We start from the raw sequence: 18,071 nt of genomic DNA, 5'->3' as shown, positions 1-18,071 counted from the left end.
AAATGGAGAATCCCAGCCTATACCTTCTATTTGTACTTACATTTATGCATTATATTCATAGTGTTATTCCTTACCAAACGGACAGTGGCAGTAATAACCAGTGGCTTGATTCTGGCACGTTCCTTCATTAAAACAGGGGTTACACTCGCAGTAGTTAATAGTGGTGTCGCATGTTTTACCTGCAACAAATAAAAGAAAGCATAAACGTAATGTACATAGCTTATCCCATTGAAGAGTTTACCAGTTAAAAAATATGCATGTCATTTGAAGAATACTAAGATTTTCAAAACTTTGGGTGGGATTTTCCCACCGTGGGACCACCCTGTCCCGTTGAAGATAATGGACCGTTGGCTGGCTTGCTGCACTAGGCACACAAGGGTCGGAAAATCCTTTCCTTTGTTTTTTTAAAATCTTTCCTTCATTTAGGCACATGTTGGTAAGTGAATCGAATAATACAGCTGCATTGTGAACGCCTCTCATCTCTACGCTTGTGTTCGAATACATAGTTCTCAACAGATGAGAATTGACAATGTTGTTCATCAGGGCCCATCTAGAGTAAGCATCAATCTTCTAAATGGTAAATTCAATATTAATGTCCCATTGGAGCCACTTAAATGCAGTTGGTCCAAATATATGAGTTTAATGTTATTTATTGGTCCTCCAAAAGATATGTAAAAATAAAAGTTTGTATCCACTCGTTTGTTGTGTCCTCATACTGCTTATGGTTTCGAGGGTGTTAAGGGATGTGGAACCAAGGCAATCTTTCCTGGATCTGGGAGGAAATATTTACCTTGAACGTTGGCGGTCAATCTGATCGGCTGGCAGCTCTATAATCCCAACAGTGTCAGAATCGAGTAGTGGCCATGCAGGGACTAAATGCAGCCTCTAAATGCAGAAGTGATAGATCCCAGACTTCACGTAAGTCAGGGATTTTGGTCAGGCCTGCCTGGCGGACTCCAGCGAAGGAGAAGGGGGTGGGAGTTTGGGTTTTAGAAAGGGAATTTCAAAGTCTTCTATAGGCATAAAAATAATAAAAGAGGAGTAGGGCTGATTAGTGAATTTACACAAGGAGGCGGAGGGTATGGTTGAAGTTTTAAATGAATACTTTGTATCTGTCTTTACCAAAGGGGTATCGGGGCCATGGCGACCGAAGAGGCACGGTGGCACAGTGGCTAGCACTGCTGCCTCACAGCGCTAGGGACACAGGTTCAATTCTGGCCTTGGGTGTGGAGTCTGCACTTTCTCCCCATATCTACGTGGGTTTCCTCCGGGTGCACCAGTTTCCTCCCACAGTCCAAAAAGTATAGGTAGGTGGATTGGCCATGCTAAATTGCCCCTTAGTGTCCAGGGATGCACAGGTTAGGTGGTGTTACGGAGATAGGGCAGGGGTGGGCCTTAGTTATGGTGCTCCTTGAGGGCCAGTGCAGACTTGATGGGCCAAATGGCCTCTTTCTGCATTGTAGGAACTCTATGGTTCTATGGAAACAGTCACTAGAAAGGTTCAAAATTGATAAGGAGGAAATTGGCTGAGTAATAGGAAACAGAGCTTGATGGTCAAAGCATACGTTTTGGTCTGGAGGAAGATTTGTAGTGGAGTTCCCCAGGGTATTACGATCCTTGCTTTTCCTGATATATATTAACGATCTAGATCTTGGTGTGTAGGGGACTATTTCAAAGTTTGTGGATCACACAATACTTGGAATTATCTTAAATATGAGAAAGGCAATGTAGCACTTCAAAAGGACATAGACAAGTTGGTGGTGTGGGCAGATGAAGTTCAATGCAGAGAAGTGTGAGATGACGCATTTTGGTAGGAAGAATATGGACAGACAATATAAAATAAGAGGTATAATTCTAAAGGGAATGTGGGAGCTGAGGGACCTGGATTTATAAGTGTATAGATCACTGAAGCTGGCAGGACAGGTGGAGAGAGCATTTAATAAAGTATACATTATCCTGGGCATTTTCTTGAATTATAGAATTTACAGTGCAGAAGTAGGCCATTCAGCCCATCGAGTCTGCACCAGCCCTTGGAAAGAGCACCCTACTTAAGCTCATGCTTCCACCCTATTCCCGTAACCTGGGAACCTCACCTAATCTTCGGACACTAGAGGGCAATTTAGCATGGCCAATCCATCTAGCCTGCACATCTTTGGACTGTGGGAGAAAACCGGAGCACCTGGAGGAAACCCATGCAGACACGGGGAGGATGTGCAAACTCCACACAGACAATCACCCGAGGCCGGAATTGAACCCGGGTCCCTGGAGCTGTGAGGCAGCAGTGCTAATCACTGTGCCACCCATTGCCAACCCGCTGCCCATTTTAATAGGGCACAGAATACAAGACAAAGGAGATTATGATGAACTTATACGAGACACTAGTTAGACCTCAGCTGGAGAGTTGTGTACAGTTCCAGGTGCCATACTATGGGTGCGATTCAACGGAAATAAAACAGTGCCAAGAGCGACACACTATTAAATGTGACTCTGCTTCATTGCTAGGCCTCGGCGAGGAACGCCCTACTGAGGCCACACTTTTCCTGCACTAATGAGCCCCACTCGATAGTGCAGGAAGAGACATCCCAAACCATAGCCTCCAGACCCCCCCCCAACACCCCAACTCACCAATTATGCATTTATTGAGCCCCCTGCACCTCACCTCATAAGGGCAATGCAACGCTTGGCTCAGTCCCCGGCACGAGCAAGATGCCAACTGGGTACCTTGGCACTGCAAGCCTGGAAGTGCCCCAACCAGTGCCACCTGGGCACCCTGGCAGTGCCAGGGCGGCAGGCTGGAAGTTCTATGGTGCTCGGGTGGCATTGAGGTGGCAGGGTACCACCGTGCCCAGTGCCCAACCACCCAGGGGCCCCCAACCATCTGGGAGACTCCCCCAACAAGTGCCAATACGCCTGGTCCACATTTGTGGAAATAAGTCCTAAATGGGGCCGCTCAGGGTCTCCAGAGCAAGGCCATTACATACCGTGCCTTGGGTAACACTGGCGTGAACGCATTCAAGTGAGCCCGACTGCACATTTGAATATGTAAATCTGGATCCTCCTGCCCTCAACGAGATATCGTGAGGCGGCCAGTAAATCTCGTGAGCCGGGCACGACGGGGCTGTTAGATGGCGCTGTATAGGAAGGGTGTGAATGCATTGGAGAAAGTACAGAAGAGAGCAACAAGAATGCTTCCAGGGTTACGAAACTTCAGTTATGAGAACAGAGTGGAGAGGTTGGGACTGTTCCCCTTGGAGAGAAGAAGGCGGAGAAATTTGATAGAGATGTTCAAAATCATGAGGATGCTGGACAGAGTAGATAGGCAGAAACTGTTCCCACTTGTAAAAGGATCAAGAACGAGAGGGCACAGATTTAAAGTGATTTACAAAAGGAGCAAATGTGTTGTGAGAAAATGTGTTTTTGTACAGCGAGTGGCTTTGGTCTGGAATGCATTGCCCGGGAATGTGATAGAGGCAGGTTCAATCGAGGCATTCAAGAGGGTATTAGATGATTGTTTGAATTGAAACAATGTGCAAAGGTGAAGAAAAAAGGCAGGAGAATGGCTCTAAGTCATAATATGCATTTGGTGAGCTGCTGCAGACACGGTGGGCCGAATGGCCTCCTTCTGCTCCGTAACAATTCTGCGATTCTGTGAAGCCGGGATCCCTCATGTAGCTGTTCAGCTGAGAGTGTTTAAGAGAGAAAGTTAACGGGTCCTGGAAGGTCCATAAATGCCAGATCAGGCACTAAATCAGCATTTAGATTGCTGTATGGCCAGAAGCATGCAGAGTGTACAAATCATGACTTTATTCAGCATCTAAAGCCGATTTGCTGCCATTTTCGGGACTTAGCCTCGAAAGCCGGAGGCATTATGGAGACCAGATTTTCAGCTCGCTGTGTCAAGAGTTTCTGTATCCTCCTCCGCCTCAGATATTATATGTAAAGCACCAGAATAGTCTTTCTGCTTAAAAGGAATATTGGTCATGCACCAGGCATGTTATTCCATTGAATTCTTCTTTAGACAGTTGAAGTGGTAACATTAACATGCCTTCTGAAATTTGTAAGTCTACCAGAGAGTGCTGTTCTGCATATGCTTCTGGCTCTTTGTTAATCTTAATTTCTGTGAGTTTGTATGGGGTTGGTTATATTGCATATTTGAACCCACTAGAAAGATATGACACAAAAGCACCCATGTTGGTGGGGGTAAGCCCGAGTTCAGTAGGCAGACAAGAAAGAGTCTAAGTACTGGAAAATAACTGTAGACGAGAAGCAGAAGAGCTATCAGGGATCAAGGATATTTCTCAAGCATTAAGCAAGAGGGTAGCGAAGCATGGGGCCCATGCTCCATGGAATGTCCAAGATTGGGAGACATTCAAAGAGCAGTGTAGGGTCGGTTGGCTGGAGGCAAGTGGGAGGACTTCAAGAAAGCTCACACACTGGAGCACTGAAGAGGATTTGAGTCCAGAGAACTTTGGTACTTGGTTTGGTCCCAGGAATGAAAGGAACATACAAGAGCCTGATAAGTAGCTTTCTGAAGGAAGTCATGAGTAAAGAGGGGAGGTTCACTGGGAGAATTTTAGCTCAAAATGTTTGTGATGTTGTTTTATTCAGCATTTTGATGTAAAGTACATGTGTTCACCTAAGACAATGTTTATTCAATAGTGTTTACTTTATTTGTTTCTTGCATAGTTAAAATTACTTGCTCTAAAACGTGGAACTTTATGGCATAATTTCTTTCAGTTAATCACTGAGCATTCAAATTACTCTTTAAACGTTAAATATCTTTAACAGGATTGCAATAATAGATTCAATGCATCGTGTGTACGAGACTTTAAATTACAGACTAATAAATCTTCCTTGCTGTTTTTTACAATGAATTAGAGGATGCAGGTTTTGCTGTATAATGTAATAGAAACATAAAATTGATCAAGTGCAGGTAGCACGGTGGCGCAGTGGGTTAGCCCTGCTGCCTCTCGGTGCCGAGGTCCCAGGTTCGATCCCGGGTCTGGGTCACTGTCCGTGTGGAGTTTGCACATTCTCCCCGTGTCTGCGTGGGTTTCGCCCCCACAACCCAAAAATGTGCAGGGTAGGTGGATTGGCCATGCTAAATTGCCCCTTAATTGGAAAAAAATAATTGGGTACTTTAAATTTATTTTTAAAAAAAGAAAAAATTGATCAAGTGCTAAATGTGATTTATTACAGTGTATTGCAATAGCATGGCAACATCTGCACTATCTGACGTGAAGCTGAGTATTTATTCCCATTCATTTCAATACATTATAGGTTGCCCCAGTTCACTGCTAGGGACCCACTTCGGTGAGTACCCTGCTCCCTTTCTTTTTCATGACTGGATAGGTGATGATGGTCTGGTTGAGGTAGGGGGCTGAGAGGAGGAGAATTATTTTAAAAAGTTTCCTCAGCAATGAGGAAATGTGTTTTAATTCAAATAAATACTTACTTTAATTTACACTCCCAGCTGGAGAAAAGAGTTTAAGTTTAACAGAGACCCATGGATGAGAAATCAGGTAATCTTTAACTATGGGGGGGGGGGGGGGGGGGGGGGGGCACAAACAAGGCTAAAAGACAGTAATCCAAGGCCAGATTCTGAATCTTCTTGTTGCAACTCTTACATAGGTGGCACTGTGAAGAAAAATACTATCTTAAACATCTAGGTGGGAGGTCTGAGTGATATTTAAAGAACAGAGCCACCCATCTTGAAGGTTAAGCTTCAAGGTCCATTCTGAGTCAGGATACTGAAATAGTACACATAGACAACGAGAGAGATAAGCAGTGCATTTCCCATGTACATATGCTGATGTACTTGGAGCAATTTTTTGTTTTTATTTGGAGATTAATAGTTTAATCATGACAGACAGGTTATGATGGAAATTATGCGAAAGAAACAGAACCAGGAACCTGTCTTTTGACAGGAAATGCATGTGGAAATAACATTAACGATAGATGTTTTTGACAAACAATGGGCACGATCTACCCAAATGGGAACAGAGTCCCATAGCGCCCGGTGTTTCCCCACTCTCAGAGTGCCGAGAGACACCAGGCTTTCGAACGGCCATTCGGGTAGATTGGGGGCCTCAGCGGGGAACGCATGGCTTAGACTGCACGTAGTCCTGTTTTCTGCAATGAGCTCGAACCCCCCCCCCGGTCAAATCCACAACGCGTGCAAAATGTCAGCCTGGCAGCGCCACCTGGGCACCCTGACAGCAGCACCAGGCTGTCACCCAGGTGGCAGTGCCACAGTGCCCAGCTGGCAGCACCAGGCTTCCCAAGAGGCACCAAAGGGCAAAAACCAGGGTGCCGTCGATCCTCTGGGAGACCCCCCCCCCCTCCCTCCCAAAGTGCCGTTCTGTCTGGCCCCTGTTTGTGGAGTCCAGCACTGAATGGCGCTCGCCTGAGGTCGCCAAGGCCGGGGGGGGGGGGGGGGGGGTTTTTAGATCCCACGCCTTGTTTAGACCTCGGGAACACAGAGTGAACCTAGCTACTTCACTCTAATATGCAGATTCACCAGAAAGGAATCCTGCACTGCGACGTTTCGTGAAATCGTGTTAGATGTCCCGAGGCCTGGCAAGCCAGATAGACCCCGGAAGGGCGAACTCCCGGCATCTACTGGCCGTGCCGTGCTGCTTTTCGGGCACAATGCAATCGGTAGACTTTGCCCAATGTGTGGCATTTTACAATCTCACACTATCTATACATAACGGCCAGGTTTCCCGCCGCCTGCTGCTGGTAGAGTGGGGTTGCCAATGCATAGAATCAGGGGTTGTGCAGAAAAGAGCGGCAATCCATTTCTAATGCTCTACAACCCCCCCGCCAATGGTGGCAATTTCGAGAGTTTGGCCGCACGAGAATGCAAATGGGTCTTAATGTCCCATTTATACCCACTTAGCGGGCTGGGTAACATATTCTCCGGGCCGGGAAACACACAGGCGGCATTTACTACAGATATTTCCCAGCATGGCCCTGACGTGATGGACCTTGCGGTGGGCAAATGGGGTCCCCCAAAGTCCATACAAGGGACAGCCCTCTCCCCCTCCCATCCACAAAGCAAGACTTTTGTGGGGGGGGGGGGGGGATGGGGGGATGGAAGTGGGATCAGGTCATCCCCGTACTTGGGGGCCGGGGGGGGGGACACACACCCCAGATAATCTGGTGGTCGGGGTCTGAATTGCGATGAAAGGGGGCAGCCGTGGGACCTCACTATCGGAACCACTTGCAATCTTCGCCATGCATAAATTTTGCATGGCGAAGGATAGTGAATCATTTACTGAAGGGGAGCGCAAATCAGTTGCAAATCACCTCTGCCGGTAGAACTATGGGCGTGCATCTCCGTTCCGCCGCACCGGATTTCTGTCGGGAAACCCTTGGGCTGTCAGCAAAACAGAGACTCCCAATGGTGGAGAATTCAGCCCATAGTCTTGCAAAAGGAGAATTTTGCCCAATTGCTCCTCAAAAATGAAGTCTGAAGTACAAAGAGGATGTAAAGTTATCAAAATAGATGGAGACATACAGGAATAGATGCAGCAGGCAACAAAGATCCTAGGGGGAATTTTATGGACTTGACAGGATCTTGGCCACCAGCTCATGAACCAGCAAGAAACCTGTGTTTCTTTTTTTCACAGGAATAAAGAGCCCCCTGCAGTGAAAGTTACACCTCGCTAGAGCTGCTGGCCAATTAGAGGCCGGCAGCTCATGCTTAGCAACGCAACCAGGAAGCTGGCCGTTGCAGGAAAGACACCAACCAGGGGCCCAGATCTTCATTGGGTCCCTGGACTCGGGTGAGTGATGACAAGAGGGGTTTTGCAGTTTGGAGTCATCGGAAGGCGGCAAAGGCAGATTGACAACAAGGGTGGTTCTCAGTGCCACTTCCTAATGGCCAGGCCCCTCGATCCAGCGCTGAGTGCCTTTGAATGCGGGTCCCTCATTCTGGAAGACTACAAGCAACCCACACAGGTTGGCTCACCATGCTTCTTAATGGCAACAGGCCTGCCAGTCGGTGGGTTGCGTGAATACCAAGGGAGTGGGATGCAGCCCTTAACTGGACATTAATTACCAACTTAAGGGCCTCAATTGGCAACAGGACAGGAAGGTTGTCCACAGGCCATCCCACTATGGATTTAATTGGGGTTGAGGCAGGAAGATGTTGGAGTACACACCGGTTACCTTCCTACTTAATTACATGCCCTCTATGCCTTCAAACCCGCTGTGGGGATTGCATAAAATATCTTCCCATGTTGAGACACAATTAACAAATGATCTGAAATAATATTTTAAAAATATGAATGTTGGTCTCAACATTTGGGCAAAGTAGACAAATGGATAAGTAAGAATGGCACAATGACACCACTCTCAAGACAGCAAGTAGGTAAAACATAATGGGGCAGAATTTACTGTTTCTTGCGAACCACGGGTGGGGATTTGCCCCGCTTGTTTAATTTCCATGAGACTTTGCCCTGCATGTGACTTCTGGGACCTGTGAAAACAGGCAAGCAACTGTGTATTTCTTTAATCAGATTGAAGTAATCTCAAGGTTGAACCAGGAATTGTAATTTAGATTTAAATGTCAAATCTGGTACAGAAAGTCAAACAGAGCAAGGAAAGAAAGAACAGATTTGATTTAGGTTACAAAAACACAGAAAAACATATAAAATATCTACAATAACAATTAAAAACTGAAGGAATGAGATTCCACATCTGTAATAGTTAACTTTCAATACTAGAGAGGTTGGTGATAATTAAGGCATATCACACTGTTAGAAATTGCAGTTGAGCTGAAATTGAGAAGCCTTAACTTCTTGAGGCGAGTTTAGTTTGGGTGCAGGTATAGAATTAGAGTTTACAGTGCAAAAGGAGGCCATTCGACCCATTGAGTCTGCACCGGCCCTTACAAAGAGCACCCTACTGAAGCTCACGTATCTACCCTATCTCCGTAACCCCCACTTAACAATTTTTGGACACTAAGGACAATTTTGGCATGGCCAATCCACCTAACGCGCATATCTTTGGACTGTGGGAGGAAACCGGAGCACCCCGAAGAAACCCACGCAGACACAGAGAGAATATGCAGACTCCACACAGACAGTGACCCAGCCGGGAATAGAACCTGGGACCCTGGAGCTGTGAAGTAACTGTGCTAACATAAGCTGCCGTGCTGCCCCATGGTACAGGAACATCATGATGTTTAACGGATTCCAATAGTTATTCAAACAGCGATATGCTGATTCTTGTGAAGCTACTGGCTGAGAAGGATATTTTAGATAGAAATTTTCGTTTTCACATTTAACTCTGCATTTTCTCTCAACTGAAGTTGCTGTTTGATTTGTGCATTAATTTGGTGAGCATCGTTAACTTCGCTGTTATTTTGGCAGTAATTTCTGACAATATATATCGTGCTTAAGTTTATTTATTCAAATATATAAATCTGATTTCTTAATTTGAAAACAAACAATTTGATGAAAGTGCATGCCTTTGCTGTAATAAACCATTTGAAAGCGGAAATGAATAGTTCAAGGAAAGGTCAGGCAGAAAAAATGAACATCCAACTCCTGTATGTTAAAGCTTATTTACTTTGAAGAAAATATTTTTTTTTAAAGAAGGGGAAAACTGTCCTTAATCATCATTAACTAACTTAACTCCAGGACATAAGGGTTTAAACTTTAACATTACATCGGACTGAGGTAATCTCTTTCGGTCATTCTCAGCCCAAAAAAGTTGAATAAGTCAATTAAAAGGAGGCACAATGCAGCTGGCAAAATATAATCCATCATAATGAGGTAGATTTTCTGGAACATGGATGAAAGGCACATTGTTTCTATCTATAGTTGATGGTTGCTACGCTTACGGTTAAATGTAAAAACCAAAATGTCCATTCACACATGAATATTTACCATCATTAAAAGAGTGATTTAAAAAAAAAGGAACTAATCATAGCAGACATCCCCAAGAGTTAACATAAATAATTAAAAGATTCTTGTATATAACTGATGGAAATGCTGATTACTTGATCTGTCATGTTGGCACAATAATGCAATTTTACCACTTTCTGCCACTTATAGAAAGAGTAGAAAATTGCACATAATAATGATGGCTTTCTGACAGAAATGCTGCAAATCATGCAACTGTATTATCAAATGAATTCTTCTACTGAAAGTACATCAATGTACATTTGGAGAGTATAGGACAGCAGCAAGACACCTTGTTTTACACTGTTATTTATAATATTAACTCTGGGGTTACTGTCTATTATGGGATGTCTGGAACGTTCTGATCTCAGGTTTTTTCTGAAGACTTTCATCCCTTTGACTTAATTTTCTCTCCCCCACCACCCCCCCCCCACCCCCCCCTCCCAAGAGGTTAAAACCACAGATTAAAACTAAATATTAACAACTACTTGCTTATTTAAGTTTTTTTGAAAATGTTGAGGTGCTCAATAAAGCCCACAGGATTCCAAATGACCTGACAAACATAAACAAGCGCAGAAATAGGTTTACGTTGGCATAAACAGTTTGAAGAATCAATTTCTTACTGTCAATCACTAGATTACGTCACAACAAAAAGGAATTATTGAATCTAACACTTAAAATTGACTAGGGTATTTAATACAATTTGCTTTACATACGACAGACGAACTAGGGGCAGGAGTAGGCCACTCACCACTGGAGCCTGCTCCGCCATTCAATAAGATCATGGCTGATCTAATTTTAATCTCACACTCCTGTCCACCACTGATAAACATCCTCTTGCTTATCAAGAATCTATCTACCTCTGGTTGAGAGATATTCAAGGACACTACCTCAACCATGTTTTAAGCAAGAGAATTTCAAAGTCTCACAACTCTCATATTATTTTTTTCCCCTGATCTCTGTCCTAAATTGACAACCCTTATTTTGAAATGGTGACTTTGAGTTCTATATTTTCCCACCCTGTCAATTCCCCCAGGATCTTAAAAACTTCAATCAAATTGCGTCTTTCTTCTCTAAATGCTAGCGGATACAAACCTTGCCTGTCCCGCCTTTTCTTATAAAACAATCCGTCCATTCCAGTTATTAGTCTAGTAAACCTTCTCTGAACTGCTTCTAGTGCATTTACATATTTCCTTAAATATGGAGACCAATACTGTACACAGTACTGCAGATGAGGTCTTACCAAATGTGCTGTATAACTGAAGCATAAACTCCCTACTCCTGTATTCAATTCCCCGAGCAATAAACAATAACATTCCATTATCTTTGCTAATTACTTGCTGCACCGCCGTGCTAGCCTTTTGTGATTCTTGCACTAGGTCACCCAGATCCCTTTGCATCTCAGAGCTCTAAAATCTCTCACCATTTAGACAATATGCCTCTTGATTTTTCATCCTGTCAAAATGGACAACTTCACATTTTGCCACATTATACAACATTTGCCAGATCTTTGACCCCTCGCCAAATCTATCTATATATTTTGTGGGAAACCCCCGGGCACCGGCAAAATGGAGAATCCCGTCCCCTATCATTCAATGGCAAACACAATTACTCAATTTAGATAGTTTAGCTAACTTTCTCTTAAAACATATTTGAACAGTGTCTTGGTGTATCGTAACATTGATAGATTTTAAGTTATACCCTGCCACCCTCTTTAGGCTTCCTGCACTATGGCCCGTCTTTAGCGTGGAGAATCAACAGCAAGCCTGCTACTGGCATTCTGTGATTGTCACTCTGCGACCTCCTAAGGTAGTTTGTAAGTGTGGCCAACACTGACGATTTTCTGAATTTTTCTTCACCGGATTGAGGAAAACACCTTGCTTTGGCACATTCTCTTTCTGACTTCTCTGAGGAATTAACCATGTGGACATTTGACTTTGTGGGCTTTCTATCACAGCATCTCTTGCCATAGAATAATGGTACTATCAATGTTATTTTTCAGCATTATTAATGTCCAAAAACCTTAATACTTAAGTTAGAAGCAAAGTAATGAATATATTTCCTAATTACAATCACCAAATAAATTATTGAAAGAGGATTCCCATATTGAATACCTGTATATCCAGCTTTACAAGCACATCTAAAACCTCCTGGGAAGTTCTGGCAAGTTCCACCACTTTTGCAGGGATTTGACTGACATTCATTGATGTCCCTTTCGCAAGCCGTTCCCATGAACCCTTCAGGGCAGGTACATGAAAATCTACTTATTAAATTGTGGCACGTTCCACCATTGTGGCAAGGGAATGGAAGACACTCATCTATGTCGGTTTCACAGACGTGTCCAGAATATCCTGGCAGACATTGACAGATGAATGGTTCTAGAACTGTATTGGCCACAATAACGACTGGGACACTTTCCTGTCTTTGTAATGATGAACCAACGGCAAGCCTTTTCACACAGCTTCCACCATTCCGACATGGGTTATTAGTGCAAGGGTCATGGTCCACTGAATCTATTCGGACCCCACTCTGTCTGAACAAGGTTTCCTTAATGCTCTCAAAAAAAGTGGCTACCCCATTGGGGCTTAAATATTGATTGCCAGTTCGTTTTGCCATTACAGCTGCCATTATATACGTTTTCTCATTCAGTTCATAAAAACCATAGATCTGCACTGCAGTTGCCATCCCCGAGAGGTGAGACTTAACAATGCGTAAGAAGTGAAGGTAGTAGTTGGTAAGAAAATCTTTAACAGTTGCGATATTCAGACGGAGAAGGACACTATTATCTATGGTCACATTATTGAATCCGATAAAAAAAACATGGACATTGCTGTTTACGGTGCTGTGCAGCCCATCACTGCTATGGACAATCAGATCAAATTTTCCGTCTGTTGATCGTGGTTGGGAATTTAGGTTGCATGTATCTGCTGGGATGTTAAAGTGTGTTGTATGCTCTGTAGTCAGATTACAGCGGAAGGTATCCAATATATCTGGATCCTGGGGCTTCACACTGGCCAAAGTCCCACCAGGAAACAGGTTTCCAAAATAGTGAACAAATATTTCTACTGTTCTGGGCTCAGATGGATTGTCATTCTGATCATGTATTGTGACATGCACTATTCCTGTGGAAGACATCTGCGGCATGCCAGAGTCACGAGTGATTACTGACAAGTAGAAATCACTGATCTGCTCTCTGTCAATTTCTCTGGTTGTACTAAGGATCCCTCCAGAGCTAAGACTAAAGTAGCTGGTTGCAGGGCCTGTGCTGAGCAAATGGTAGTTGAATGGACCTTGGTTTGGTGGGAGGTCTGGATCAGTGGCATTAAGTGTCATCACGATAGATCCTGCACGCTGGTTCTCTACAACTTCTCCACTCATGGATGTTAAAGTAGGCCCATTGTCATTAATATCATCCAAATTGACAATTAAACAGGTGCTACCTGTGGCTGAAGGCGCTCCAGAATCAACAGCTAATATAGAGAGGTTGTAAACGGGAATAGACTCCCGATCCAGTTCTGCTGCCACTGAAACCTGGCCAGACTGAGAGTCGATAGAAAAGGCCCCCTCTTCATTTCCAGCTCCAATGTGATAAGTGAATCTGCTCCAACTGGGAACAGAGTCAGAGTCAAAAGCACTTACAAAAATGACATGAGCTCCAGGTGCAGCCCCTTCGTTAATATGTACTGAGTACTCCTCAGATGTGAAAACAGGAGGATCATTGGCATCCAGTACAGTAATATTCACGAAGACTTCATCAACATCAAATCCACGGATGCTTCCAGCATTCTTTGCCAGAACCTTCAAGTAAAGATTTTCCTCCTTTTCCCGATCAAGCTGCCCTGACACATAAAGTTGTCCAGTCTTTTTGTCAATCCTGAAACCTTTCCTTTTGCTTTTACCAACAAGTAAGTAGCTGACAACTCCGTCATTCCCAAGGTCCCGATCACTTGCAAATACTTCCCCAACTGCGGTGCCTTTTGAAGCAGCCTCTGAGATCTCAAATGCATACTGTCTGGACAAAAAACGTGGGACATACTCATTTACACCACTGAGCTGCACAAAAACATTGGCAAAGCTAAAGTGCTCCTCCTCATCCGGGACATTAAAGGCTTTCACATACAAATGATAACTCTGTTTCATTTCGAAGTCCAAAAATCCTTGAGTTGTGATGACTCCAGTGTTTGGATCAATGACAAAAAGATCACTGTCAGTTGTCTTAATGGTATAGGCTATCACAGCATTACCTCCAGAATCTGCATCTGTGGCATTTAACTGAACTACTATTGTGCCACTCGGGGCATTTTCTGATATAACTGGGAAGTACTCATCTGGACTGAACAGGGGTGCATTATCATTTGAATCAGTGACATGAACAGTAATGCTCAGGTAGCCAGTTCTTTTCACCCAACCACCATCTTCAGCACTTATGGCCAGTTCATATCTTTGCTGAGACTCAAAATCCAGATGTCCAGCGAGAGATATAGCACCTGTTGAATTAATAATAGAGAACACTCTTGCCTCATTTCCTTTTGAAATGTTATATCTGATTAACCCATTCATATTAGCATCTTTGTCTCTGGCTGAAACTGTTCTGATGACCGTTCCAGTGGCGAGGCTTTCAGGAACTGTGATGCTGATGTGGCTGTCAGAGAACTGAGGTGTGTGCATATTCTCTTCTGTTACCAAAATACGAACAGTGGACGTCGCGGACAGTGGGGGATTACCTTTATCCATTGCTGCGATTCTGATTAAAAAAACTTTATTTGTACTGGCTCTCAGAGAGGAAGCAACAGACACCCAACCATCATTCTTGTTCAGTGTAAATTGATCTGAACTGTTTCCACCAGTAATGTGATACTCTATTTCTGAATTTAGGTTGTAATCTTTGTCATCCACTGCAGTGACTTTAATCAACCTTGTTCCGACCTGGACGTTCTTAGTAACAGGAGTAAAGTATTTTTCCGATTCAAACTGTGGTGCATTGTCATTACTGTCCACAATGTTGATAATGACTGTGGCTTCACTCATCATGGGAATTCTACCTCTGTCTGAGGCTGTTACAATAAAACTGTGCCTGTTAATATTCAGATTGGTAGAACCTGTGGAATTGTGATATTTTATATATTGTTTGGTCCAGATCTCTCCTGTGGTGGAATTTATTCGGAAGAATTCTGTCTGTGATTTTATGAAGTAAAATACTTGACCATTAAGGCCACTGTCAGTATCTATAGCGACTACCTTAGTAACTCTGGAGCCAATCGCTGTGAGCTCTGGGTAATCTAGATAGTAAGATGGATGAGTAAATCGTGGGGCATTATCATTTACATCTGTCACAAAAACAGTTACATCTGTATTCACTGTCCACCCAGAATCGTGGGCATAAACTTTGACTGTGTAGCGTTCCACATCCTCCCGATTCAGAGGCCTGCTGACTGTGATATCTCCAGTCTTCGCATTAATGGAGAAGGGAAGATTTACATCTCTAATAGAGTACCGGCTAACAGCATTCACTCCAGTGTCCTCATCTGATGTGGTGACACGTGTCACCGTGTAGCCAATAGCAGCATTTTCAGACACTTGAGCACTAAATATCTGTGAGAATCTCGGAGCATTGTCATTTTCATCCAAAACGTCAATAATGACATGACACAAAGAGCTCCTTGAAGAAGCTCCTTTATCTGTTGCTTTTACAGTTAATGTGTACTGGGCATTCCTTTCTCTGTCCAATGGTCCAATATTTCTGATCTCACCAGTTTCTCTGTTGATGTTGAAATTATTGCCTTTGTTACCATCCACTATGGTATAGTCTATTTGACCATTAGGACCACTGTCTTTATCTTCTGCTACAACAGTGGTTATTTTGTGTGAGAAGGTATTCTCCATTATATTAGCCATGAATGGATCCTGCTTAAAAACTGGTGCATTGTCATTGACATCAAGCACAGCGATATCCAATTGCTTATAGGAAGAATAGGGTGGATACCCCATATCTCTGGCTTCAATCCACAGCACATAATTCTGAACTGCTTCAAAATCTAATGGCTTTGTGAGAACAAGTTTCCCTGTCAGCTGATCAATATGGAAGACATCACCGAGGTTACCACTGGCGACATAGTATGATAATGACCCCCTTACGCGACGCCTTGTTGAAGAGGCTGACACTGTTGCAATATAGGTATTAATCTTCTGGTCTTCTGGGAATATAAAGGACTGTTGCCCTACATTTATTTGAGGAAAATCAGTTTCATTCCCGAATCTCACTGTCACAGTGGTGGAGTCTGACATTGGATATATTCCACTGTCTTTAACGTTAACAGTCACAGTTATATCAGTGTCTTCAGTTAACCTTTGAGCAGCCATGATCGCACCACGGCTTGGATCAATCTGGAATTTTTCCACATTTATTCCTGTCAAGGAATACTGAAGTTTTGCATTCGGGCCTTCATCATCATCAGAAACTGTCACAGCAAACACGAATGAACCTGTATACGGGAGAAAAAAACACATTAGGAGCCTGTTTATGTGCATATGATTCAAGTAGTTCTGCTAAAGAAAATCACAAAGATATAGCAATCCTATCAGTGGTTTTGTATAGGTTGTATTAGAAAATTATATACATCTCAATAGCCCTCAACAGTTATCTTTTCTTGATTACAGGCATTTAATGAAAGGAACTTGCAATTATTGTCAATATATAATGATCTTTAGCACATTCAAATTCGCTAATAGCACACAAATGAAAAATGCCCCAGATCAAAAGAATAGGGCTTAGGAATTAGGATTTAATTAGTCAATTAATTCTTGGGCTGATTGGGTTCGTGGTCTGTTGGCGACTGGAGGTTTTAAACTTGGTTTGAAAACAAAATAGACAACTAAAGTCCTTGGAGACCGAAATTAATTTTTGAATAATCAACAAATTTGTAAAATCATTAGGACAATGCTCATTGAACAAAAGCTAGAAATGAGATGGAGGTTTGTGAGATATGAAAATAGGTTGAAATTTTCAGAATACAGAGTTCAAACTTTGAAACCATTCTAAGCAAAATAAAATGACCCCACTTACTTACTCCTAAATCTTACCATAAACAAGTGATGACTGTGATAAAGTGATCAGTACTGTGTCTCATTACTGTAAAAAGCCAGTGTACTGAATGAAGCACATTAAACTCATAAGAGAGCAGCCGGTTTGTTACGGAACATGGAAGTAGTAATAATCACCTCTGCATCAGTGATGAATTCTAAATATTTTGTTTTATAGGTTCTGCTCTTGATTGCAAAACTTCTATTAATGTACACAGTAATAAGAGACACAATGCCTCAAGGAACAGCCCAACAATGCAAAGAGGTTCAATGGTGAATAATGTTATGACTTGTTATTAGTATATAAGAATTAAGTCTACTCAAATGGATTCAAGACGGCAGTGCAAAATTAAACATGCCTTCTGTCTTCTTATGTAGCCAGCCTCGGTTTTAAAGCTAGATACAATTCGATAACTCATACAGTTGGTTAAAAAAAAAAGCTTCACTAGCTAGCATGCTTTGAAAAATAGACTGTGAGAATGCTGACAGCCAGTATTGTGGAATATATTTCCTAGACATTGGAATTGCTCAGGTGAACCAGAATAATCTGTTCTTTACATTCCTGTGGTTCAAGGACAGAGGGAAAAAGGCACATTTTATAGAACAATCGATAAATAGCACTGATTAATAGAGGGAATTAAAGAAATGGTTTATATATCTTTATCCTACAATTAATGGCCAACTGTTTTTTAACGACTTCCACGCCTTGAGGTTAAATTACAACCAATATTCATTTTGTGCCTTTTTTTAAATAATCTGATGTTTTGTAATCTCAATTAAATGAAAGCAATGTTGAAAATTAGAGCTGAAAGGGGATATACTGGATGATTTTGTTGTCTTCTTAATGCACATTACTGCATTTGACAACAGATTTGCGAGAAAAGTTACAGTGCATTAAATAAAAGAGACAGTATACAAAGTATACATAGTATACATAGATACAAAATTGGCTGAGTAATATGAAACAGGGTGCACTGGCCAATGGATATTTTTCAGGCTGGACCAAGATTTGTAATGGGGTTCCCCAGGGGTCAGAATTGGGACCCTTGCTTTTCCTGACCTATATTAATGATCTAG

At 42.8% G+C, this 18,071-nt stretch overlaps 1 protein-coding gene across 2 annotated transcripts in view; it reads right to left on the bottom strand.

Annotated features, from left to right (window-relative positions):
- LOC119963370 (protocadherin Fat 4) overlaps nt 1-18,071 on the bottom strand; it is a 365,380-nt gene that overhangs the window by 64,582 nt on the left and 282,727 nt on the right. For both annotated transcript variants that reach the window (XM_038792402.1, XM_038792401.1), the window contains exons 10-11: nt 12,029-16,396; nt 75-179 (exon numbers count right to left, since the gene is read on the bottom strand). In XM_038792402.1, coding sequence (XP_038648330.1) covers nt 75-179; nt 12,029-16,396 — 4,473 coding nt within the window. The remainder of the gene's footprint in view (nt 1-74; nt 180-12,028; nt 16,397-18,071) is intronic.

Source organism: Scyliorhinus canicula, chromosome 3, assembly GCF_902713615.1.
Source record: "Scyliorhinus canicula chromosome 3, sScyCan1.1, whole genome shotgun sequence".
Classification (NCBI taxonomy): domain Eukaryota; kingdom Metazoa; phylum Chordata; class Chondrichthyes; order Carcharhiniformes; family Scyliorhinidae; genus Scyliorhinus; species Scyliorhinus canicula.
This window is presented reverse-complemented; position numbering and strand designations above follow the sequence as displayed.